Raw genomic sequence first — 25,245 nt, forward strand, 5'->3', positions numbered from 1 at the left:
ATCATGAACGGTTTTGGAAGAGTAAATAAGGAGAAATTGTTTTCACTGGCAGAAGGGTCGGTAACCAGAGAACACAGATTTAAGGTGATTGGGGAAAAGAACCAGAGGCAACGTGAGGAAACATTTTTTTACGCAGCAAGTTGTTATGATCTGGAATGCACTGCCTGAAAGAGTGGTGGAAGCAGTTTTAGTAGTAACTTTCAAAAGGGTATTGGATAAATATTTGAAGGGAAAAAATTTGCAGGGCTACAGAGGAAGAGTAGGGGAATGGGAATAATTGGATATGTCTACCAAAGTGCCGGCACATGCACGATGGGCCGAATGGCCGCCTCCTGTGCTGTATCATATTATGGTACTATGACTAGTAAAACCAGCCTGTAATGCCCACCTTTTGAGTAGCTCTCGGCAGTTCATATAAACAGATAACCTGGCATTATTGTCACCTGGCTTATTTAGTGTATTGGTATTAATATTGCCAACTCGATTCACTCCACATGACATCAAGAAACGACTGCTGTATTCAGTGCACTCAAAGGCCAAAGCTCCGACAATATCCCAGCTGTAGTGCTGAAGACCTGTGCTCCAGAACTGGCTGCATCTCTCGCCAAGCTATTCCAGTACAGTTACAACAATGGCAACTACCGACAATGTGGAAAATGGCCCGGGTACTTCCTTTCCACAAAAAGCAGGATAAATCCAACCCGACCAGTTACCATCCTAGTAGCCTACTTTCAATCATCAGCAACATGATGGAAGTGGTTGTCAACAGTGCCATCAAGCAGTACTTACTCAACAATAACCTGCTCACCAAGGTCAGTTGGGGTTCCGCCAGGTCCAAACATGGACAAAAGAATTTAATTCCTGAGATGAGAGGAGAGTGACTGCTCATGACATCAATAACTGAAGTCAGTGGGGATCGGGGGAAAATTGTCCACTGGCTGGAGTCCTGCCTAGCACAAAGGAAGATGGTTGTGGTTGTGAGAGGCCAATCATCTCAGCCACAGGACATTGCTGCAGGAGCTCCACAGGACATTGCTGCCGGAGCTCCTCAGGGCAGCATCATAGGTCCGTCAATTACCTTCCCTCCATCATAAGGTCAGACATGGGGCTATTCGCTGATGATTGCAGTGTTCAGCTCCATTCGCAATTCCTCAGATAATGAAGCAACCCGTGCCTGCCTGCAGCAAGACCTGGACAACATCCAGGTTTGGGCTGATAAGTGGCAAATAGTTTTCATTTCACACAAGTGCTGGGCAATGACCATCTCCAACAAGAGAGTGTAACCCACCCTCCCCTTTGACATTCAATGGCATTACCATTGCCAAATTCTGCCATCAATATTCTGGGGGTCACCATTGACCAGAAACTCAACCTGACCAACTACATAAATGCTGTGGCTACTGGTGCAGGTCAGAGGCTGGCTTTTCTGTGCCAAGTGGCCCACCTCATGACTCCCCAAAGCCTTCCACCACCTACAAGGCACCAGTCAGGAATGTGATGGAATTTTCTCCATTTGCCTGGATGGATGCAGCTGCAACACACTAAAGAAGCCTGACACTATCCAGGACAAAAGCAGCTTTGTTGACAGTCCATCCATCACCTTAAACATCCACTCTCTCTACCACTGGCTCACCGTGGCTGTAACAGCCACGATCCACAGGCTGCACTGTAGCAATTCAAGTAGTCTTGGACAGCAATTCCGAAACCCGCGACCTCTACCACGTAGAAGAACAAGGGCAGCAGGTGCATGGGAACACAATCACCTCCAAGTTCCCCTCCAAGTCGCACATCATCCACTTGGACATAAATCATTGTTCCTTCATCATTGCTGGATCAAAATCCTGCAACACTCTACCTAAAAGCACTGAGGGAGTACATTGACCACATAGACTGTAGCAGTTCAAGATGAAGGCTCACCACCACCTTCTCCGAGGCAACTATGGATGGACCACAAATGCTGGCCTTAATAGCAACGTCCATATCCCGAGAATGAATAAAAAGAAAATCAATATGTAGTCGGAAAAATTGCATTTAAGCCAATGAACTTTGTTTAAACGTGCTTCTTGCGTGATGAACGTTTTGGGATAACAAATTGAGGCTGTCACACAGCTCAGTATTTTCAGCTCAAGTAGATAAAACACTAAACTTTTTCCCCCACTTTTTCCAGCATACTCTACCGAAAATTAGTACTGTAACAAGTCTGAATCAGCAATATATTGACGTTGATCTCTAAATTTGTCCAAGATCTGTTTGACTGTATATTTATAAAAAGTAACGAGGTTTAGCCTGCAATGCAGGAAACTTGCTTGATGACCCCATATGTGACTGCATGTGTCTATAAATAAAACCTTTTTATATAAACACAGACTTGTGTGATTAGTTGCCCCCTTAAAGAATTCCAGTAGATTTCTATTATTTGTAAAGCTGTGCTGACCACTCCCTTTGCATTTAAGGAGAAGCTGGATAAACACACGGGCAAAAGGAATAAAAACAGAAAATGCTGGACACATTCAGCGGGTCAAGTAGCAGGTCAATGCAAAGAGATACATCACTTCTGATGAAACTCTGTTTCCCTCTCCACAGATGCTGCCTGACCTGCTGAGTATTTCCAGCATTTTCTGTTCTATTTCAGATTACCAGCATCTGCAGTATTTTGCTTTTTGTTTTAGGGAGAGAACAATAGAAGGTTATGCTAATAAGGTTAAATGAAGAGTGGTGGGAGAAGTGTGTGTGATTACTTCTAGCATCCCTTAGAATCCCTTCAAGCACTTTTCCCCACTATGGATGTTAGGTTATGTGGTCTGTAATTGCTAGATCTGTGCTGTACTCTATTTGAACACAAACTATATTTCCTATACTTCAGTATTTATCTAACTCTATACTCCAGTATTTATGAGTTCTGAAAAATATCAACTGAAGTATCGTTAATTTGCTCGAATTCTTCGAGGATTTGGTGATGTAACCCATTGGGCTTAGGGGACTTCCGGATACTTAATCGTTCCAGTTTCTACTTCTATGTTTTATGGATCACTTGGTGTCATTTACTGTAAGTAGAATTTGCTTATACTTTTTGTGAAAACTGATTATAGATGATCAGGACAGAGCAGATAACAATGTTCAACTTCAAATACAATAGTAAATACCAGTCATTGGATTTATTTCTGAAGAGTCTGTCTGCAGAAAGCTAACCCCAGAAAAATGTTCAAAAAGTTCTTTGTGCTTTAATGGAACATTTAAAAAACTTTTGAGACTTTAAATGCAAGGTCTTCACTCATAGAATAATACAGCACAAAAAGAGGCCATTCGACCCATCGTGTCTGTGCCGGCTCTTTGGAAGAGCTATCCAATTAGTCCCACACCCCTGCTCTTTCCCCATAGCTCTGCAAATTGCTCCCTTTTGAAAGTTGCTATTGAATCTGCTTTCACCATCCTTTCAGGCAGTGCATTCCAGATCATCATAACTCGCGGCATAAAAAAAATGTTTCCTCATGTTGCCTCTGCTTCTTTTGCTAATCATCTTAAATCTGTGCCCTCTGGTTGCTGACCCTTCCGCCATTGGAAACAGCTTCTCCTTATTTACTGAACACCTATCAAATCTGCTCTTAACTTTCTCTGTTCTAAGGAGAACAACCCCAGCTTCTCCAGTCTTCATGTAACTGAAGTCCCTTATCCTTAGTACCATTCCAGTAAATCTCTTCTGCACCCTCTCTAAGGCCTTCACATCCTTCCTAAAGTGTGGTGCCCAGAATTGGACACAATATTCCAGCTGGGACTTAACCAGTGTTTTATGAAGGTTTATCATAACTTCCTTGCTTTTGTACTCTATGCCTCTATTTATAAAGCCAAGGATCCCAGATGCTTTTTTTAACAGCCTTCTCAACTTGTCCTAAACATAGAAACATCGAAAATAGGAGCAAGAGTAGGCCATTCGGCCCTTCGGGCCTGCTCTGCCATTCAAAATGATCATGGCTGATCATCTAACTCAGTACCCTGTTCCTGCTTTTTCCCCATAATCCCTTGATCCCTTTAGCATTAAGAAATATATCTATCCCCTTCTTGAATACATCTAATGACTTGGCCTCCACTGCCTTCTGTGGTAGAGAATTCCACATGTTCACCACCCTCTTGAGTGAAGAAATTTCTCTTCATCTCGGTTCTAAATGGCATACCCCGTGTCCTGAGACTGTGACCCCTGGTACTGGACTCCCCAGCCATCGGGAACATCCACCCTGCATCTAGTCTGTCTAGTCCTGTTAGAATTTTATATGTTTCAATGAGATCACCTCTCATTCTTCTAAACTCGAGTGAATATAGGCCTAGTCTGTTTCTACAACCAAAGTGGATAACCTCACATTTATTCACGTTAGACTGCATCTGCCATGTTCTTGCCCACTCACCCAACTTGTCTAAATCACATTGGAGCCTCTTTGCATCCTCCTTACAGCTCACATTCCACCCCAGCTTTGTGTTGTCTGCAAACTTGGAAATGTTACATTTAGTTCCCTCATCCAAATCATTGCTATATATTGTGAATAGCTGGGGCCCAAGCACTGATCTCTGCGGTACCCCACTAGTCACTGCCTGCTACCCGGAAAAAGACCCGTTTATTCCTACTCTCTCTTTCCTGTCTGTCAACCAGTTCTCAATCCATTCCAGTATATTTCCGCCCCCCCCCCCCCCCCCAGGTCCCATGTGCTTTAATTATGCACACTAACCTCTTGTGTGGGACCTTATCAAAAGCCTTCTGAAAATCCAAGTACACCACATCCACTGGTTCTCCCCTATCTATTCTACTAGTTACATTCTCAAAACTCCAGTAGATTTGTTAAGCATGATTTCCCTTTCATAAACCCATGCTGACTTTGTCCAATCCTGCTAATGCCCTCCAAGTGTTCTGTTATCACATCTTTTATAATAGACTAGCATTTTCCCCACTACTGATGTTAGGCTAACTGGTCTGTAATTCCCTGTTTTTTCTCTCTCTTTTAAAATAGTGGGGTTACATTTGCCACCCTCCAATCCGTAGGAACTGTTCGAGTCTATAGAATTTTGGAAGATGATGACCAATGCATCCACTATTTCCAGGTCCACTTCCTTTAGTACTCTGGGATGTAGATTATCAGGCCCTGGGGATTTGTCCGCCGTTAACCCCATTAATTTCCCTAGCACTTTTTAAATTAATATTGGTTTCCTTCAGTTCCTCCATCTCACTGGACCCTTGGTTCCCTAACATTTCTGGGAGGTTATTTGTGTCCTCCTTTGTGAAGACAGAACCAAGGTATGTGTTTAATTGTTCTGCCATTTCTTTGTTCCCCATTATAATTTCCCCCATTTCTGACTGTAAGGGACCTACATTTGTCTTCACTAATCTTTTTCTCGACATATTTATAGAAGCTTTTACAGTCAGTTTTTATATTCCCTGCTAGTTTACTCTCATACTCTCTTTTTTTCCCCTCTTAATCAATCTCTTTGTCCTCCTTTGCTGAATTCTAAACTGCTCCCAATCCTCAGGCTTGCTGTTTTTTCTAGCAATTTTATATGTCTCCTCTTTGGATCTAATACTATCCCTAATTTCTTTTGTAAGCCATGGTTGAGACACCTTTCCAGTTTTATTTTTGCGCCAGACAGGAATGAATAATTGTTGTAATTCCTGCACACGTTCTTTAAATATTAGCCATTGCCTATCCACAGTCATCCCTTTTAGTAAAGTTCCCCAATCTATCATAACCAGCTCGCACCTCATACTTTTGTAATTTCCTTTATTTAGATTCTGGACCCTAGTTTCGGATTCAACTACTTCACACTCCATCTTAATGAGGAATTCTATCATGTTATGGTCGCTCTTCCCTAAGGGACCCCGCACAACAAGATTGTTGTCACCTTCAAAGATTTTGTATATACGCCACCAGGTCTCTCTGTTCCTGCACCCCCTTTAAAATTGCACCATTTAGCTTATATTGCCTCTCATTCTTCCTACCAAAATGTATCACTTTACACTTCTCTGCGTTAAATTTCATCTGCCATGTGTCTGCCCACTGAGCCAATCTGTCTATGTCCTCCTGAAGTCTATTACTATTCTCCATGTTGTTTACTACATTTCTGAGTTTTGTGTCATCTGCAAACTTTGAAATTATGCCCTGTGTATCCAAGTTCAGGTCATTAATATCAAAGAGCAGTGGTCCCAACACACTGGGGAACACCACTGCTCACTTTCCTCCAGTGTGAAAAACAACCGTTCACCACTACTGTCTCTGCTTTCTATCCCTCAGCCAATTTGTATCCATGCAGCAACTGCTCCTTTAATCCCATGGGCATTAATTTTGCTAACGAGTCTATTACGTGGTACTTTACCAAATGCCTTTTGAAAGTCTATATACACAACATCAACCCTCTCTGTTACTTCATCAAAGAACTCGATCAAGTTTGTCTTTAACAAATCCATGCTGGCTTTCATTTATTAATCCATATTTTTCCCAAGTACCAATTAATTACCCGGATTAACGTCTCAAAGTTTCCCCACCACCGACGTTAGGCTGACTGGCCTGTAGTTTTCTACTGTTCCCAAGTTTTACTTTGAATGCCAACTGCTTTCAACTTGTAGACTTTGATGAGAAATTTACCAGATGCTTTTTGGATTATTACTTTGCGCAATCCACTTGAGATATCACTTCCCCAGTTATGGAGGTTAGTCTTATGAATCCATGCCAGTATCCTATATTCTCTGGAAATGGGCATCGCTGGCATTTATTGCCCATCTAGTTGCCCTTGAGAAGATGGTGGTGGGCAGTCCTTGTGGTGAAGGTACTCCCGCAATGCTGTTCGGTAGAGAGTTTAGGAATTTTAACCCAATGACGATGAAGGAACAGTGGTATGTGTCCCAAGTCTAGATGATGTGTGACATGGAGGGGAACTTGATGGTGTTCCCATGCACCTAATGCCCTTCTAGGTGATGGAGCTCACAGGTTTGGGAGGTGCTGCTGAAGAAACCTTGGCGACTTGCTACACTTCATCCTATAGATAGTACACACTGCAGCTATGGTACGCCGATGGTGGAGGGAGTCGATGTTTACGCTAGTGGATGGGGTGCAGATCAAGCGGATTGCCTTGTCCTGAATCGTGACACGCTTCTTGAGAGTTGCAGCTGCATACATCCAGGCAAGTGGAGAAAATTCCATCACACTCCTGACTTGTGCCTTGAAGGTGGTGGAGAGGCTTTAGGGAGTCAGGAGGTGAGCCACTCGCCACAGATTAACCAGCCTTTGTCCTGCTTTAGTAGCCATGGCATTTATGTGGTTAGTCCAGTTGAGTTTCTGGTCAATGGTGACCCCCACCCCCAGGATGTTGATGGGGGAATTCAGCGATGGCCATGCCATTCAACGCCAAGGGAAGTTGGTTATACTCTCTTGTTGGAGATGGTCATTGCCTAGCACTTAAGTGGCAAGTAACATTCGTGCCACACATCAGCCCAAGCCTGGATGCAAGCATAGACTGCATCAATATCTGAGGAATTGTGAATGGAGCTGAACACTGCAATCGCCAGCGAACAACCCCACTTCTGACCTCATGACGGAGGAAAGGCCATTGAAACAGCTGATGTTAGTTGGGCCTGGAATGCTGCTGTGAGGAATTCCTGCAGTGATGTCCGGGAGCAGATATGATTGGCCTCCAACAGCCACGACATCTTTCATTGTGCCAGGTATGACGATAGCCACTGGAGCGTTTTCTCCCTGATCCCCATTGACTTCAGTTTAACTAGGGCTCTTCGGTGCCACACTTGGTCGAATGCTGTCCGGTTGGATTTGTCCTGCTTTTTATGGATTGGACGTACCCGGGCAATTGTCCACATTTGTTGGGTGGATGCCAATGTTGTAGTTGTACAGGAATGGCTTGGCTAGAATAGCGGCTAGTTCTGAAACACATGTCTTCAGCACTACAGCTGGGATGTTGTTGGGGGACCTGTAGCCTTTGCTTGTCCATTGCACTCAGGTGTTGATATTAATTGGACTAAATTGAATTGGCTGAAGATGGACATTCTGTGATGGTGGGGACCTCAGGAGGAGGCAGAGAAGGATCATCCATGCAGCACTTCTGCCTGAAGATGGTTGTGAACACTTCAGCCTTGTCTGTTGTTGGCTGATTTTTAGGAAGATGAGAAGAAGAGGGGCTACTTTGGTAGGGGGATAATTTCTTTGAAAGGAAGAAGAACATGACTGAATGCAGAGAGCCATTAACAATGTATTTAAGCATTGAGATGTGGAAAGGTAGTTTTTTTTTGTATGCGGGCAACAGTATTTGTTGCCTATCCCTAGTTGCCCTGAAAGTATTAAGAGTCAACCATGTATTGCTGAACTGGAGTCCCATGTAGGCCAGACTGGGTTGGGGTGGCAAGTTCCTATCTTTAAAGGACATTAGTGAACCAGTTGAGTTTTTACAACAATACAGCAGTTCTCATGGTCATTTTCTGGTGCCAACCCACAAATTACCAGATTTATTTAATTTAAGTTCACAATTTTCTGGTAAGATTTGAACTCATAACTTCTGGGTTACTAGTCTATTACCATAACTACTCAAACCCATATCCTTTTATGTAGGTTTGACATTTCACTTTTTTGTGACAACCCCATCAATATCCAGATTTCCTATTATTGTTAACAAAGAGAGCAAATTTCAGTTGCTTTGTAGTTTATTTGTAACTGATCTACAGAAGACATTTCAGTTCTTCCTGGCTTATACTGAAGAACAACCTCCACAGTGTGGTGAATACATGCTTGCAAAAGCTGATGTTGTGGAATAGAAGTACAGAGTTTTTCAAAAACATACATTTGGTCATGTGGAATGGAATGTTCTTTTTTGCATTCCAAGTATGCAAAGCTGGGATTGAGGCTACTGAGAGGTCGTTGTAGTAGAACTTCACTCATCCATAATATCTTGGCATATTTATTAAGTCTTGATTTATGGCATTCAGCATATAGAATTTTGGGGTGTTCCCAATTAAATATATCTGACTGTACTAAATGAAAATAGGGCTGAGAATTCAATTTTACTAACTTGTGGCAGATTAAATGAGACTCCAACTTGGCTATCATGCTTGGTTTCATTTGGAATACAGAATATTAGTGATAACTGTTAATGTAAGACACAGATTTAAAACTGTGCGTTCCAAGTACTGCATGAAAAAGCTTTCTCCTGAGCATTTGTTTCCATTTTATGATTTTATATTGTTGTTGAGCTATAGATTTTCAAGTAGTACCCTTTTTAGGAAAAGGAATATCCATCTGCAACTTTTCAGTGTGTGATGAGGAAATTGGATCAGACCCTGGCTGTGGTTAGGAAATTGTAAACAATTTTACAACACCAAGTTATAGTCCAGCAATTTTATTTTAAATTCACAAGCTTTCGGAGGCTTCCTCCTTCGTCAGGTGAACGATGTGAAAATGAAATCCTCGATTTTACATTGTTGTAAAATTGTTTACAATTGTCAACCCCAGTCCATCACTGGCATCTCCACATCGTGGTTAGGAAAGTGAAGAGATCTCTGAACTATTTTACATTAATGATTAAGCTAAATAAGAATTTCTATTAGCAATTATGATCCAGAAAAAATGTATTCTTTTACTGACAGGTTTGTTGACAGTAACTTGAGTCCTTTCTTCTCATCCATACAGAATGGGCTTGCTTCAACTTAAAATTCATGTAATCTATATATTAAAAAAAAACTTGCATTTACATAGCACCTTTCATGTTCTCAGGTTGTCTAAACACATTTCACATACAATTAATTACTTTTGAAGTATAGTCACTATTATGTAGGCATTTGTGGCAGCCAATTTGCGCACAGCAGGTTTTGCGTAAATAGGAATGAGATAAATGTCCAGTTAATCTGTTTTGGTGGTGTTGATTAGGGAATAATTTGACCAGGACATTTCATTTCTGTATTTTAACCCAAATTGAGTAATTTCACTTCCTTGCATTCTTTTCATAAATGCACATGCATTGGGCTGTCCTTGGGTCTTGCATCTTTACTGTTCTGTAATTGCCACTTCTGCTTCAATGTTAAAGATTAGTCTCCAATCAGACTCTTGGTTAGTTTTGATACTGACAGGAAACAATGGGCCAGAACCTACTGTAGCCGGCGAACAAACGGCACCTGCTGTTCGTTAGATTTGCCCGTGCCCGTTTAATTTCCATGAGCTTTTGCATGGCAAGTTGCTGTAAGAGGGAGATTCAAAAGGCATGGCACCCTCTACAGGACATCTGGGACCGATGTGAACAGGGCAAGCAACTGTGTATCTCCTTAACCAATCAGATTGAAGAATTGTGAATGACCAGCACAGAATCTGATCTCGGAAATGTAAGTCAGAATAGTGAATTCAATGTCAAATCTGGTACAGAAAGTGAAATAAAGAGAGGGAAAGAAAAATTGGATTGAGAGAGAGAAAAAGAGACAGGAAAAAGTTCTATAAAACAAATGTAATTTAATTTTTTTTTAAATCTCTAACAATTAAAAGCTGAAGGAATGAGACTCCACACTAAATGCTAATTTTCAGTGCCAAAGAAGTTGTTTGGCAGTAATTAAGACTTATCATGCCATTTTAAAGGGTATTTCGACTGAAATGGACAGGCCCTAACTTTCTGTGGCGAGTTTCGTTCATATCTACCATGCAAGCACAGGAAATTCATGCCGTTCAATGCATTTGAATGGTGAGGCAGACAGAGAGATCCCATTTTCGGGAAGCCCGGACAGCAACTTCCAGATTTTCATGTTTAACCATGCATCTGCCCTCGCCTGAAATTGCTGTGCAATTTGCGCATAAATAACAGTGAGCACCATTAACCTCACCATTATTTAGACAGTAAATTCTGGCCCAATAGCTCGAATAGGTATTTTTGTGTCCACTTGTAGCCTGAAGTTGAAGATATGTATTTTAAACAAAACTGGAGTCAGCCTCTTGGATACTACATTTATTTAGAATCACAGAAAGTTACAGCACAGAGGGAGTCCGTGCCGGCCGTAAAAGAGCTATCCAGCTTAATCCAACTTTCCTGCACTTGGTCCGTAGCCCTGTAGGTTACGGCGCTTCAAGTGCACATTCAAGTACTTTTTAAATGCAATGAGGGTTTCTGCCTCTACCACCCTTTCAGGCAGTGAGTTCCAGACCCCCACCACCCTCTGGGTGAAAAGATTTCTCCTCAGCTCCCTCTAATCCTTCTACCAATTACTTTAAATCTATGCTTACTGATCACTGACTCCTGTGCTAAGGGAAATAGGTCCTCCCTATCCAGTCCCGTCATGATGTTATATACCTCAATTAAATCTCCCCATAGCTTTCTTTGTTCCAAAGAAAACAATCCCAGCCTATCCAATCTTTTCTCATAGCTAAAATTCTCCAGCCCTGGCAACATCCTCGTAAATCTCCACTGTACTCTCTCCAGTGCAATCACACCTTTCATTGGTCAAAACATTGAATACAGGAGTTGGGATGTCTTGTTGAAGTTGTACAAGACATTAGCAAGGCCACACTTGGAATACTGTGTACAGTTCTGGTCACCCTATTATAGAAAGGATATTATTAAACTAGAAAGAGTGCAGAAAAGATTTACTAGGATGCTACCGGGACTTGATGGTTTGACTTATAGGGAGAGGTTGGATAGACTGAGACTTTTTTCCCTGGAGAGTAGGAGGTTTAGGGGTGATCTTATAGAAGTCTATAAAATAATGAGGGGCATAGATAAGGTAGATAGTCAAAATCTTTTCCCAAAGGTAGGGGAGTCTATAACGAGGGGACATAGATTTAAGGTGAGAGGGGAGAGATACAAAAGGGTCCAGAGGGGCAATTTTTTCACTCAAAGGGTGGTGAGTGTCTGGAACGAGCTGCCAGAGGCAGTAGTAGAGGCGGGTACAATTTTGTCTTTTAAAAAGCATTTGGACAGTTACATGGGTAAGATGGGTATCGAGGGATATGGGCCAAGTGCAGGCAATTGGGACTACTTAGTGGTATAAACTGGGCGACATGGACATGTTGGGCCGAAGGGCCTGTTTCCATGTTGTAAACTTCTATGATTCTAATGTGGTAACCAGGACTGTATGCAGCACTTAAGCTGTGCCCTAACCAGTGTTTTATACAATTCTAGCATAACCATCCTGCACTTATATTCTTTGTATCGGATAATAAAGGAAAGTATCCCAATTGCCTTTTTAACCACCTTATCTACCTGTCCTGCTGCCTTCAGGGATCTGTGGACATGCACTCCGAGGTCCCTTTGTTCCTCTACGCCTCTCAGTAGCCTCCCATTTATTATGTGCTCCCTTGCCTTGTTTGCCCTCCCCAAATGCATTACCTCACATTTCTCTGGATTGAATTCCATTTGCCACTTTTCTGCCCATCTGACCAGTCCATTGATATCTTCCTGCAGTCTACAGCTTTCCTCCTCACTATCAACGACACAGCCAATTTTTGTATCATCTGCAAACTCCTTAATCATGCCCCCTGCATTCAAGTCCAAATCATTAATATATACCACAAAAAGCAAAGGACCTAGTACTGAGCCTTGTGGAATCCCACTGGAAACAGCCTTCCAGTCGCAATAACACCCGTCAACCATTACCCTTTGCTTCCTGCCACTGAGCCAATTTTGGATCCAACTAGCCACTTTCCCTTGGATCCCATGGGCTTTTACTTTTTTCACTAGTTTGCCATGTGTGAACTTGTCAAAAGCCTTGCTAAAATCCATGTACACTACATCAAATGCATTACTCTCATCGAGCCTCCTTGTTGCCCCCTCAAAAAATTCAATCAAGTTAGTCAGACACGACCTTCTCTTAACAAATCCATGTTGACTGTCCTTGATTAACCCGTGCCTTTCTAAATGACAATTTATGCTGTCCCTCAGAATGGATTCCAATAACTTGCCCACCACCGAGGTTAGACTGATTGGCCTATAATTACTCGGTCTATCTCTTTCTCCCTTTTTAAACAATGGTACAACGTTAGCAGTCCTCCAATCCTCCGGCACCACACCTGTAGCCAGGGAGGATTGGAAAATGATGGTCAGAGCCTCCGCTATTTCCTCCCTTGCTTCTGTTAACAGCCTGGGATACATTTCATCTGGGCCTGGTGATTTATCTACTTTCAAAGATGCTAATCCCCTTAATACCTCCTCGCTCACTAAATTTATCCCATCCAATATTTCACACTCCTCCTCCTCAACTGCAATGTCTGCATCTTCCCCCTCTTTTGTGAAGACAGACGCAAAGTATTCATTAAGAACCATACCTACATCTTCTCCATCTTCCGCCTCCACACATAGGTTACCTTTTTGGTCTCTAATAGGCCCTACTCTTTCCTTAGTTATCCTCTTGCTCTTTATGTATTTATAAAACATTTTTGGGTTTTCTTTAATTTTACTTGCCAGTATTTTTTCATGCCCTCTCTTTGATTTCCTAATTTCCTTTTTAATTTCACCCCTGCACTTTCTATACTCCTCTAGGCTTTCTGCAGTATTGAGCTCTCGGTCTCTGACGTGAGCTTCCCTTTCTTGCCTTATCTTACCCTGTATGCTCCTTGTCATCCAGGGGGCTCTAGTTTTGGCAGTCCCACCCTTTTTCTTTGTGGGAACATGTTTACTCTGAACCCCTTGAATCTCCCTCTTGAATGCTTCCCACTGCTCTGACACTGATTTACCTTCAAGTAACTGTTTCCAGTCCACTTTTGCTAAATCACTTCTCAGCTTAGTAAAATTGGCCTTTCCCCAATTGAGAACTTTTACTCCTGTCCTATCTTTGTTCTTTTCCATAACTATGCCAAATCTAACTGAATTAGGATCACTGCTGCCAAAATGCTCTCCAACTGATACTCCTTCCACCTGCCCAGCTTCATTCCCTAAAACTAAATCCAGAACTGCCCCACCTCTTGTTTGGCTTGCTACATACTGGCTAACAAAATTCTCCTGAGTGCAATTTAAGAATTCTGTGCCCTCTAAACCTTTTGCACTGATTGTATCACAGTTAATCCTAGGGTAGTTGGAATCCCCTACAATTACTGCCCTATTGTTTTTGCATTTCTCAGAAATTTGCCTACTATCTCCCTCTGACTGTTTGTTTGGGGGTCTATAGTACATTCCCAGAAGTGTGACTGTCGCTTTTTCGTTCATTAGCTCAACTCATATGGCCTCATTTGATGAACCTTCTAACATTTCATCCCTTCTCACAGCCGTAATTGTTTCTTTAACCAATATTGCCACCCCCCCCTCCTTTTTTATCCCCCTGTCTATCTCGTCTGAAAACCCTGTAACCAGGAATGTTGAGCTGTCATTCCTGCCCCTGTTTAAGTCATGTTTCAGTAATAGCAATCGTACTTCCACGTGCTATCTGTGCCCTTAATTTATTTGCCTTATTCACTATACTCCTTGCATTGAGGTGTATACCATTAAGCACTGCCAAACTTCTTTGTTGTCTAGTTTCTAACCTTTGTTTCCTCGGCCTTTCAAACTTGCTTACTAATTTTCTGCCTTCCATTTTCAGCTCTGTTTCTCTCCCTTCTGAATCTATGCTCAGGTTCCCAACCCCCGGCCAAACTAGTTTAAACCCTCCCCAACAGCACTAGCAAACCTCCCTGCGAGGATATTAGCCCCGTGGATATTGTATGAAGTGTAGATATTTAGATTGCGCAGCGCTATGAGCACCCCTCCTCCCTTAATATACAGTAAATTGATTGCATGGTAATAATGGTCAGCTAACCTCAGCTGACCTTTCAGCTCTTGTGGGGCAATCAGCTTAATCCAGAGGGGGTTGGGTAGGGTGGGGTGGAAGAGGGAAGTGAAAACAATCTAGGAACTTTGCCATAAATACTAACCATTATCATCTCCAAGTAGGTAGATAGCTACCCTGTATTATTTTAACATTGGATCTGTACTAGGACTCTAATTATACATGCATTTTGAAATTATCAACCCCATTGGACAGACCTGATTTGTAAAATACACATCAGTGTTACTGGATTTCAGCAGGATATAATGGTGATTGTGTGAATTTTTGAAGACTATTTGAACTGTGAATAAACAAGTTATAGGTTTTAGACCTTTTAAACTTCGGAAAGAGCATTTTGAACTATATAAAATTAGTATAAAGTACTGGCTTGTCGATGGTGGAAGCAATTTAAGGTGATTAAACTAGAAGTACCATGCAATAAGTTTATTTCCCCTCCCTTATACATAGTTACTAAGCATATTCAGTGTTTTGATACCATTACTGTACAAGTACAACATACTGTTGCAGTATTTCTACAATTCGATAGATTTACTTAAGTAAAATCAATTCTAGAATTTGTAGTGTTGTCCATAGATTTATAGCAGTTTTAACATTCATGGACTTCACTCTCCACCCAAGTGAATAAAAGCAAATTTTGAGGGGGAGTTTTAAAAATGTGTACTTATCTCCTAAGTTATTTTGAGGCATAAAGCCAGCGTAACTGTAGGCGTAAATGTCTTGTATTGTGAAATAATTGAGCAGCACATGACTGTTACTACAACTGATCTCAGCATAACTTTGCTTTGGAAAAGTTTATAGTTTCCAGAGGTTTTATAGCTTGGTGTTACACAACTTGCTTTTTTATTTTTAAGGTGAGTGGTTTCCTTGTTACATTGCAGAATAATAAATTAATTCCATATGTTTCTCTAAAACAAAAAGCTTCTGTTTCTGGTTGAATCAGTTGCAGCTGGTGTCTGAGTTTATAGTCAGATCCCGCAACATAAATGACAGTTTGGGCAGATCCCAAGTAGATGGAGTAAAAATTATTTTTAAATACAATCTCAATCTATACCCAATACAACGCAGAAAAAGACACAAGTTTGGCAGTCTTGTTTATTTTTATTGGCAAGGCACAGGAGTCGTTTTTATGGGTTTTTTTGCCAATATCAGTGTGTGGAATTTTGATGGAACGTTGTTCTTGGGAAATACTCGGGATTTAAGCAGTGACTAAAATGTGCACCGCAGCTGGCTAAAAGCATTCCCATCCCCTAGTATTAGTATCCTTGTTTATTTTGGTCTATCTGATACTAATGGCCTTGCTTATCAGGATATTACAGATAGCCGAGCCTTTTACTGACTCCATTTTTAACCAATTTTTCTGTGAAAATTTGTTCTAAAATATTTTACTGTTGCTTGTCTAAATTTTATTTCCCAGGGCAGTTTTGATTGCCTTTGGGCATTTTTCCATGGCTGTGTCTACAGAGAATTGTAAGGAGTCGTACAACACCACGTAATAGTCCAACAGCTTTATTTGAAATCACAAGCTTTCGGAGCTTTCCTCCTTCGTCAGGTGAGTGACGAAGGAGGAAAGCTCCGAAAGCTTGTGATTTCAAATAAAGCTTTGGACTATAACCTGGTGTTGTACGACTCCTTACATTTGTCCACCCCAGTCCATCTCCGGCATCTCCACATCATGTCTACAGAGAATGTACTTGCTTTCTACAAAAATTGTCACCAGCTTCAGGTCCTCAATTAAGAAAGCAGCCAAAGGAGCAGTGTGTGAAGTACTCTAGACCCTTCATTGCATTAATAGCCATAGCCAGTCTTAAACAGGATGTGGCATTGTGCACAATCTGTGTTAGGTTGTTGGGAATGGCCTCTCAAGTTGATCCTATTAATTGCAGAAGTTAACAAGTGTGGACCCAAAAAGTTTGGCTAGCACCAGAATGTGCTTGCACCAAGGCAGCAGTGCTCGTCAAAGTCCACCCTCATTCTCGTAACAAAGCTGCACTGAGAAGATGTTAGCAAGCACCAGTGTAGGACCCATTAACGGTGTGTCTACACTTTAAAGTCTCTGGTCTTCCAACCAACATCAGCAGTACTGTTAACCAGAAACCAAAACTTTCTGACATGGTTAAGGGTAGTATGTTGTGTGTTAAATAATTCAGTAGTATTTTGTACAGAACAAAAGTTGACTTCTCGATCAGTATGCATGAATACATGAAATGTAGGGAATGTTTACCTGTTTGTCCACTACAGCCAAGAGTTGAACCAATGTAACAGTGGACTCTGAACCAGACTCCAGCACACTCATGTGAAAAGATCATTCCTCAGATGCCAATTGCTTTTACAGACTTGGTAAACTAAAGATAGACTTGCATACAGCTGTAAATATTGGGCTCTAGTAGTGTTCAAAAATCAAAGATAGGGCCACAACAATATTGGACTATCTGGCAGTGCATATTTTCTGTTTGGGAATTGGGGAAAATGGAGCAGAGTTTAAAAAGAACACTGGTCATTTTACTGAGGCCAATATGGGATTAATTTTTAAAAATTCGTTCATAGGATGTGGGCGTCGCTGGCAAGGCCAGCATTTATTGCCCTTCCCTAATTGCCCTTGAGAAGATGGTGGTGAGCCGCCTTCTTGAACTGCTGCAGTCCGTATGGTGAAGGTTCTCCCACAGTGCTATTAGGAAGGGAGTTCCAGGATTTTGACCCAGCGACGATGAAGGAACGGTGATATATTTCCAAGTCGGGATGGTGTGTGACTTGGAGGGGAACGTGCAGGTGGTGTTCCCATGTGCTTGCTGCCCTTGTCCTTCTAGGTGGTAGAGGTTGCGGGTTTGGGAGGTACTGCCGCAGAAGCCTTGGCGAGTTGCTGCAGACCATCCTGTGGATGGTACATACTGCAGCCACGGTGCGCCAATGGTGAAGGGAGTGAATGTTTAAGGTGGCGGATGGGGTGCAAATCAAGCGGGCTGCTTTGTCCTGGATAGTCTCGAGCTTCTTGAGTGTTGCTGGAGCTGCACTCATCCAGGCAAGTGGAGAGTATTCCATCACACTCCTGACATGTGCCTTGTAGATGGTGGAAAGGCTTTGGGGAGTCAGGAGATGAGTCACTTGCTGGAGAATACCCAGCCTCTGACCTGCTTTCGTAGCCACAACATTTATGTGGCTGGTCCAGTTAAGTTTCTAGTCAATGGTGACCCCCCCCAGGATGTTGATGGTGGGGGATTTGGCGATGGTAATGCCGTTGAATGTCATGGGGAGGTGGTTAGACTCTCTCTTGTTGGAGATGGTCATTGCCTGGTACTTGTTTGGCATGAATATTACTTGCCACTTATCAGCCCAAGCCTGGATGTTGTCCAGGTCTTGCTGCATGCGAACACGAGCTGCTTCATTATGTGAGGGGTTGCGAATTGAACTGAATACTGTGCAATCATCAGCAAACATCCCCATTTCTGACCTTATGATGGAGGGAAGGTCATTGATGAAGCAGCTGAAAATGGTTGGGCCGAGGACACTGCCCTGAGGAACTCCTGCAGCAATGTCCTGGGGCTGTGATGATTGGCCAGCAACAACCACTACCATCTTCCTTTGTGCTAGGAATGACTCCAGCCACTGGAGAGTTTTCTCCTTGATTCCCATTGACTTCAATTAATAGTGCCACACTTGCTTCATTATCTCACAGTAGAGAGCTGTTATCCTAATATTTTGGTCAAATTCTAAAGAGCACCACAAACCTTTTTCATTGAAGACTATTGAAGGGCAATGGGCTTCATTCTTTTGGGATATATTTGCCTTCAGAAAATAGATACAGAAATTTGATTGGTGCTTCTCTAGAGTCTTGTTGTCTTAATGTGCAATTCCTTATATTTGTTAATAGGTTTGAAACCAATTTTTTATTTTGGAGGTCACATTAGCATAATAACAACCTACCATCCCAGAAATTTTGCTTGGAAAACATTCACTTGCATCATAGCTCATTAAAAGAAAGCTTGGAAGTCTAATATGCCTTGTTCCCTTCAACTCCTCAAAATTGAAATTTTATAGTTGAACTTGTACTACTTCCTTTTGAACCCTTTTTTTCTTGGAAGACTGCTGTCTTAATAGCAATGGTTTCAGCAATGTAAGGTAGCGAAATTCAGTTACCACTAATTGGATAGACGTAATATAGCCAGATGATCCTAGGACGTTGTCCTAAATTTCATCCTAAGGTAACATTGGAATTCAGTTTTTGGCAAGAAATTCTGCCATTTTTTACAAAATCTAATTGAAGCGTAGATTCTGCATTGTGTGGATGCTAAAGGCACTTTATATTTACATAAAGACTACACAGCTTTTTTTTGCTAAATGGAAGTGGGAAACAGTCAGTAAGATTAAAGGCCATTCAAAAAGAAGTGGGCATCCACTTCATGAGCTAATCATTCAAAATGGTTAATTTAGATGACGTCTGCACAACATAATTAAGTACGGTTGCAATCTTACACTTCACTTTCTCCAGAAAAGCTTAGGGTGGAAGGGCAGTGGTGAGGATGAAAGGAAATCCTTATGGGGACTGAGAATTTTAGGGACCTAACTCAGATTTGAAAACTAGATTAAGGGTATGTGAAGATCTTAATTTCAGAATGTTCCTGCTCATTTTTGGAAACCCCATGTTTCTTGGTGAATTTGTGTGATCTTTAAGGTGAGTTGTCAGTGGTGGGGATACAGCAATCTGCAGTCAGGTGTCTTGAAGGAAAATTTGGAAGAGTCCTTAAAATTACTTCCCAAATTTTTAGCCTTGAACCTCCAGTGACAAAATAGAAATTGGGATGGTTGTGTCTTTTTAATTTTTTTTTAAATGTCTTGTAGATGGCAATGTTAACTACTAGGTGTGTGTTTAACAAAACGGGTTCTTGCTTGGCTGAACTGTGCAGTAGCTGGGATGGGGGGTGATGTCCCCTGATTTGTCAGCCTTTAGCCCCTTTAATTTCCCTAGCACTTTTTTTTTACTAATACTGGTTTCCTTCAGATCCTCCCTCTCACTAGTCCCTTGGTTCCCTAACATCTCTGGGAGGTTTTTGTGTCCTCCTTTGTGAAGACAGAACCAAAGCACGTGTTTAATTGTTCTGCCATTTCTTTGTTCCCCATTATAATTTCCCCCATTTCTGACTGTAAGAGACCTACATTTGTCTTCACTAATCACAAACGAGCATGTGAGGTTGGATTTGCAACACTGCACTGCCAGAGTTGATTTCTCCAATGTCAACCAGCCTCCCATCCTGTACCCTCCATAAAAACACAACTTGTTCAAAACTCAGTTGCCCATAATCCTGGGTTGCTCACTCATCACTGTGGTCCTCATTGACCGACATTGGCTCCATGTCCTTCAATGCATTGAATTTAAAATCCTTGTTCTCATCTTCAAATCACAGTGGACTTGCCTCCTCCAGCCTTGCATCCTTTTGCACACCCTTTGGTTCTCTAACTCTCTGCATAGGAACTGGAGTGGGCTGTTCAGCCCCCTTGAGGCTATTTTGCCATTCAGTAAGATCATGGCTGGTCTGTACCTCAATTCCATTTACCTGCCTTTGTTCCAGATCCCTTAATACCCTTACACAACAAAAATCTATCAATCTTAGTCTTAAATTTCACTTGACCCAGCATCAACACTCTTAGGGGAGAGAGTTGCAGGTTACCACTACCTTTTATGTGAGAAACTGCTTCCTAATTTCACCCTAAATGGCATGGCTATAATTTTAAGATTATACCCTCTTTTTCTGGATTTCCCCACCAGAAGAAATAGTTTCTCGATATCTACTCTATTGAATCCCTTTATCATTTTAAACAGATTGATCAGATCACCATTCAACCTAAACTCAAGGGAAAACAAACCAAGTTTATGCAACCTGTCATCATAATTTAACTCTTTAAGCACTGATCATTTTGGTAAATCTGCATTGTACCCCTTCCAAGGCTAATACATCATTCCTACCCAAGTTTCCTACCTTCAGTTCGGTACCCAAAACTGAATGCAGTACTCCAGATGGGGTCTGACCAATGCTCTGTAAAACTGAAGTATCGCTGCCTCACTATTGAATTTCAACTCCCTTGTGATAAAGGGCAACATTCCATTAGATTTTTTTGATTGCTTTTTGTACCTGTGCATTAGGTTTTAGTGATTTGTGTACATGGTCATCTACCAGTGTCCTTTTGTAACTTCCTGCTCCCATCCACACAACTTAGTGTGCTCCTAACGTAGTGTTATCTGCAAACGTGGATATACAGCTCTCTATTCCTTCATCCATGTGATTAATATATATGGTGAAAAACTGTGGCCCCAGCGCAGATCTCTGAGGAACACCACTCGTCAACATCCCGCCAATGAGAACAAGCCCTTCATCCTTACTCTGTCTCTTACCTCCCAACCAAATACCAACCCATGTCACAAGGTTACTTCCAATTCCATGCGTTCTCATTTTTTCTAATAATCTCTTGTGTGGAAGCTTATCAAATGTATTCTGGAAGACTGTATACTACCATTGCTAACCAAGCTATCAGTTGCCTTGGCCCTACTCTGGAACTCCTAGCCTAAATCCATCTGCCTCTGGCTTTTAAATACAATCTCAAAATTCATCATTTTGACCAAGCTTTTGGTAATTTCTTCTAACTCTCGCATCGTGGCTCGGTGCTCACTCCTTTAATCCTTTTTACTTCCTTCCCCTTCCCACTTTGTTGCCTTGGATTGTTTTCTACATTCAAGGTGCTATATGATTGCGAGATGTATTTTACAGTAAGTCGCTGACATCAGAAGAGCAAGGAGAAAATGCAATGGCAAAGTTTTGAGAAAGCTAGTGTTGTTAAATGTACAAATAAAAAAATTCTCCCAGATGAAACCCTAATTTTCACGATACTTTGTGCTAGAGAAGACATTTATTTAAATTGGATTAGTTTAACACGTGATTTATTTTAATTTCCTTGCATTCATAGAGAATATACAGTTGTAAGTTTTCTTTAAAAAATAATTTCATCCTTATATTTCTGCCTCAGTGGCGTGCAAGTAATGTTTTTCATTTTCCCTTTTTCAGAATTCAATTCGCCACAACCTTTCACTGCACAGCAGATTTATCAGAGTACAGAATGAAGGTACAGGCAAAAGTTCTTGGTGGATGATCAACCCAGATGGTGGAAAAGGTGGGAAGTCTCCACGAAGGCGCGCTGTTTCCATGGACAATAGCAACAAATATGCAAAAAGCAGGGGAAGAGCAGCAAAAAAAAAGGCAGCTCTGCAAGCTGCACAAGAAGCTAATACCGAAAGCCCATCACTACACACAAAGTGGCCTGGTAGCCCAACATCCCGCAGTAGTGACGAATTTGATACATGGACAGACTTTCGTTCTCGTACTAACTCAAATGCCAGTACTTTGAGTGGGCGGCTTTCTCCTATAATAGCTAATCCTGAACTTGACAATGTCCAGGATGATGATGCTGCTCCGTTGTCTCCTATGCTGTACTCCAGTCCATCCAGTGTTTCCCCAACTGCAAGTAAACCATGCACTGTTGAGCTGCCTCGGTTGACTGACATGACTGGAACCATGAACCTGAATGATGGATTGACAGAACATCTGATGGATGACTTATTGGACAATATTAGCTTAACTCCTGCTCAGCAGTCATCACCCGGGGGCCTCATGCAAAGGAGCTCAAGTTTTACTTATGGCTCAAAAAGTTCAGGTTTAGGTTCCCCAAACAGTTTCAGCAATTCCATATTTGGACCACCTGCTTTGAATGCTTTGCGTCAGACTCCCATGCAAACTATTCAAGAAAACAAGCAAGCCACTTTTTCTTCCATTTCTCGTTTTGGCAACCAAACTTTGCAAGATCTTCTTGCATCTGATTCTCTAAGTCACAGTGATGTCATGATGACTCAGACAGATCCTCTGATGTCTCAGGCAAGTTCAGCAGTGTCTTTACAGAATTCACATAGAAATCTGATGCTTCATAATGATCCAATGATGTCATCCTTCACTGCCCAATCTAATCTGGCAAATCATAATCCGCTACATCGCCAGTCTCCACCTCAAAGTTCTACACTTAGTGGCGATAGTGCCTTGTCAAACTCCTTGAATCACGTAGCTTTACCAACAGACTCTAACACAATCTCCACTAAGCACCAGCTACAGTCATCTGCCAATCAATCTATGCAAATAGGATTGTCTGATACACTCTCTGGCCCATCCTTATATCCTGGTAGCATGACTCTTCCTGCTATGGGTCAAGACAAATTTCCCAGTGATCTGGATTTGGATATGTTCAACGGAAGTTTAGACTGTGATGTGGAATCCATCATTCGCAATGAACTCATGGATGCAGATGGGTTAGACTTTAACTTTGATTCACTCATATCTGCTCAGAATGTTGTGAACCTGAATGTGGGGACCTTCACTGGTGCTAAACAAACATCAACACAGAGCTGGGTTCCAGGTTGAAGTTGGCTTACAATGGTGGAAGCAGGTCAGTAGAGTATAGCCGCAGTGTTGGGAAATCTACATTTTGTGTATATAATGGCTCTTTGTGTCTGAGAGTTGAATATGGCTGTTCAAGACAAGTATACATGATGATGATATGCTTTATTTAGAGCTCAGCAGATGTGACTAGAAATACAGTTGTATTTTTGCTGACTGATGGTGACATGTGACTGTCTTGGGGTGTCATGCTTTGAGTAGAGCTAAAACTGTGTGTTTGTGCGCTTAAAACAAGAAAGCGTATGACATACTAGTACACGATTAGCCCAAATATCATTCATAAATAGCAATAAATTTCAACTGAACAGATAGGGAGCTTACCAAAAATGAGCAGCATCTGGTTTAAAAATAAAGTATTTTTTATCAAATAAAAGGGAAAAGAAGTCTGTCATTTTCTCCTGGGTTCATCTGACCCTGGTAACCTTGGGATTTACAAGCAGCTGCCTATCAAGTATGTCAGGTGATTAATGAACACTTCCCTTCTGCTGACGCTCTGCAGGCAGGACCAATTACTCCGGCAGTTTTTTTGAGCATACGTAAGCAGATGACACCCAGCGCCTCCCACTACCTTTCTTGACCCCTCCACTGCCTCTGTGCTGTCAAACTGCTTGCCCATCACCTAGATTTGGATGAACCGGCTAAACATTAGGAAGACCAAAGCCACTATCTTCAACCCCTGTGACAAACTTACCACAGAATCCACCCACTCCCAGCCACAGTTTCGGGCTGAACCAGACTGTTCGCAACGTCAACGTCTTATTTGATGGAGAGGATATGTGGTCAGAAACTCAGCTTGGGGTCAAAGTACCGACTTCCACCTCTAACATCACCCAGCTCTGCCCCTACCTCAGCTTGTCTGCTGCTAAAGCTCTCCCCTCCGCCCATATGTCCCTTCAGATCATCCAAAACTCTGCTGCCTCTCACCCTGAATTTCTCAACAAGGTATCCTCCCTCTCACTGAGTGACTCCTTATCTTTGATGATTTCATTCTCCATGGCAGCTCCTTTTGCCCTCTCTCTAAATTTGCTACCCTTCTGTCATCCCTAAACTTGTTTCTCCATATAAATCCTGCTACCCATATTCATGGCTATTCCCTGGACCTTGCCATCTTCATGTGGCCTGTCTTCTCCTGTGGTCTCATTCACAGACGTGGCCATCTTCAACCAGCTCCTTGTATCCCTCACAACCCACATTCCCCTAACTTAGTCGAACCCCACTTCCTTTTGTATCCACACCTCAAAGAATTCACCCCCGCATTCCCTCCCCCCAGTCACTTAGAACTGCACAATCAAATTCCCAACTGCTAAGCCTTTGCCCTCCATTTTCCCCGATACTTCTGCAACTGTTACTCTGCTCAATCACTCTTCGCCCTTGTTCTCAGCAAAATTTTTACTGTCTCCCATTTTGGTCATTCCGCCTGATGTGGCCCCTATCTTTGCTATCTCAAGTACAAGCGGCATAGACAAGAGTATCTGACGCACAGCTGGTTTAACTATCCATCATCAGATCTAGCTGGACAACATCACGCACTATCAACAACAATAAATTGCATTTAATTAGCACCTGTAATATAGGAACAACGTCCTAAGGTGCTTCACAGAAGCATAATTAGACAAAAGTGGATGCCAAGCCAATGAAAGGGTGACTAAAAGCTTGCTCAAAAAGCTGAGTTTTAAGAAGGGTTTTAAAGCCAGAGAGGGAGGTGGAGATGCAGAGAACGATATCAATAGAATCCCACAGCAAAGGCCTAGACGGCTGAATACACGTCCGCCAATGGGGTGAAGGAAGTGGGGTAAGCACAAAAGACCAGAGTCAGGAACGCAGAGTGCAGGGGTGTAGGGCTAGAGGAGGTTATCGAGATGGGGAAGGGCCTCAATTTCCTCTGCCTAAACTGCCCACTACTCCAGGATCCTCCTGGGGAGAGAAGGTAATGCCTGGATTCTTTTCTCCAGTACCAGATGTCTCCTTGCCCATTCCATTCTCACCTCCAAC

General features: G+C 42.1%; 1 protein-coding gene across 3 annotated transcripts in view; it reads left to right on the forward strand.

Annotated features, from left to right (window-relative positions):
* foxo3b (forkhead box O3b) overlaps positions 1–25,245 on the forward strand; it is a 105,071-nt gene that overhangs the window by 56,444 nt on the left and 23,382 nt on the right. For 2 of the 3 annotated variants that reach the window (XM_067984997.1, XM_067984996.1), the window contains exon 2: positions 21,817–23,242. In XM_067984997.1, the coding sequence (XP_067841098.1) occupies positions 21,817–23,217 (1,401 nt within the window). In that variant the 3' untranslated portion in view covers positions 23,218–23,242. Of the gene's footprint in view, positions 1–505; positions 2,328–21,816; positions 23,243–25,245 lie in introns of those variants that run through there. The other variant, XM_067984998.1, reaches the window with a different exon arrangement.

This window comes from Heptranchias perlo, chromosome 5 (assembly GCF_035084215.1).
Source record: "Heptranchias perlo isolate sHepPer1 chromosome 5, sHepPer1.hap1, whole genome shotgun sequence".
Lineage (NCBI taxonomy): Eukaryota > Metazoa > Chordata > Chondrichthyes > Hexanchiformes > Hexanchidae > Heptranchias > Heptranchias perlo.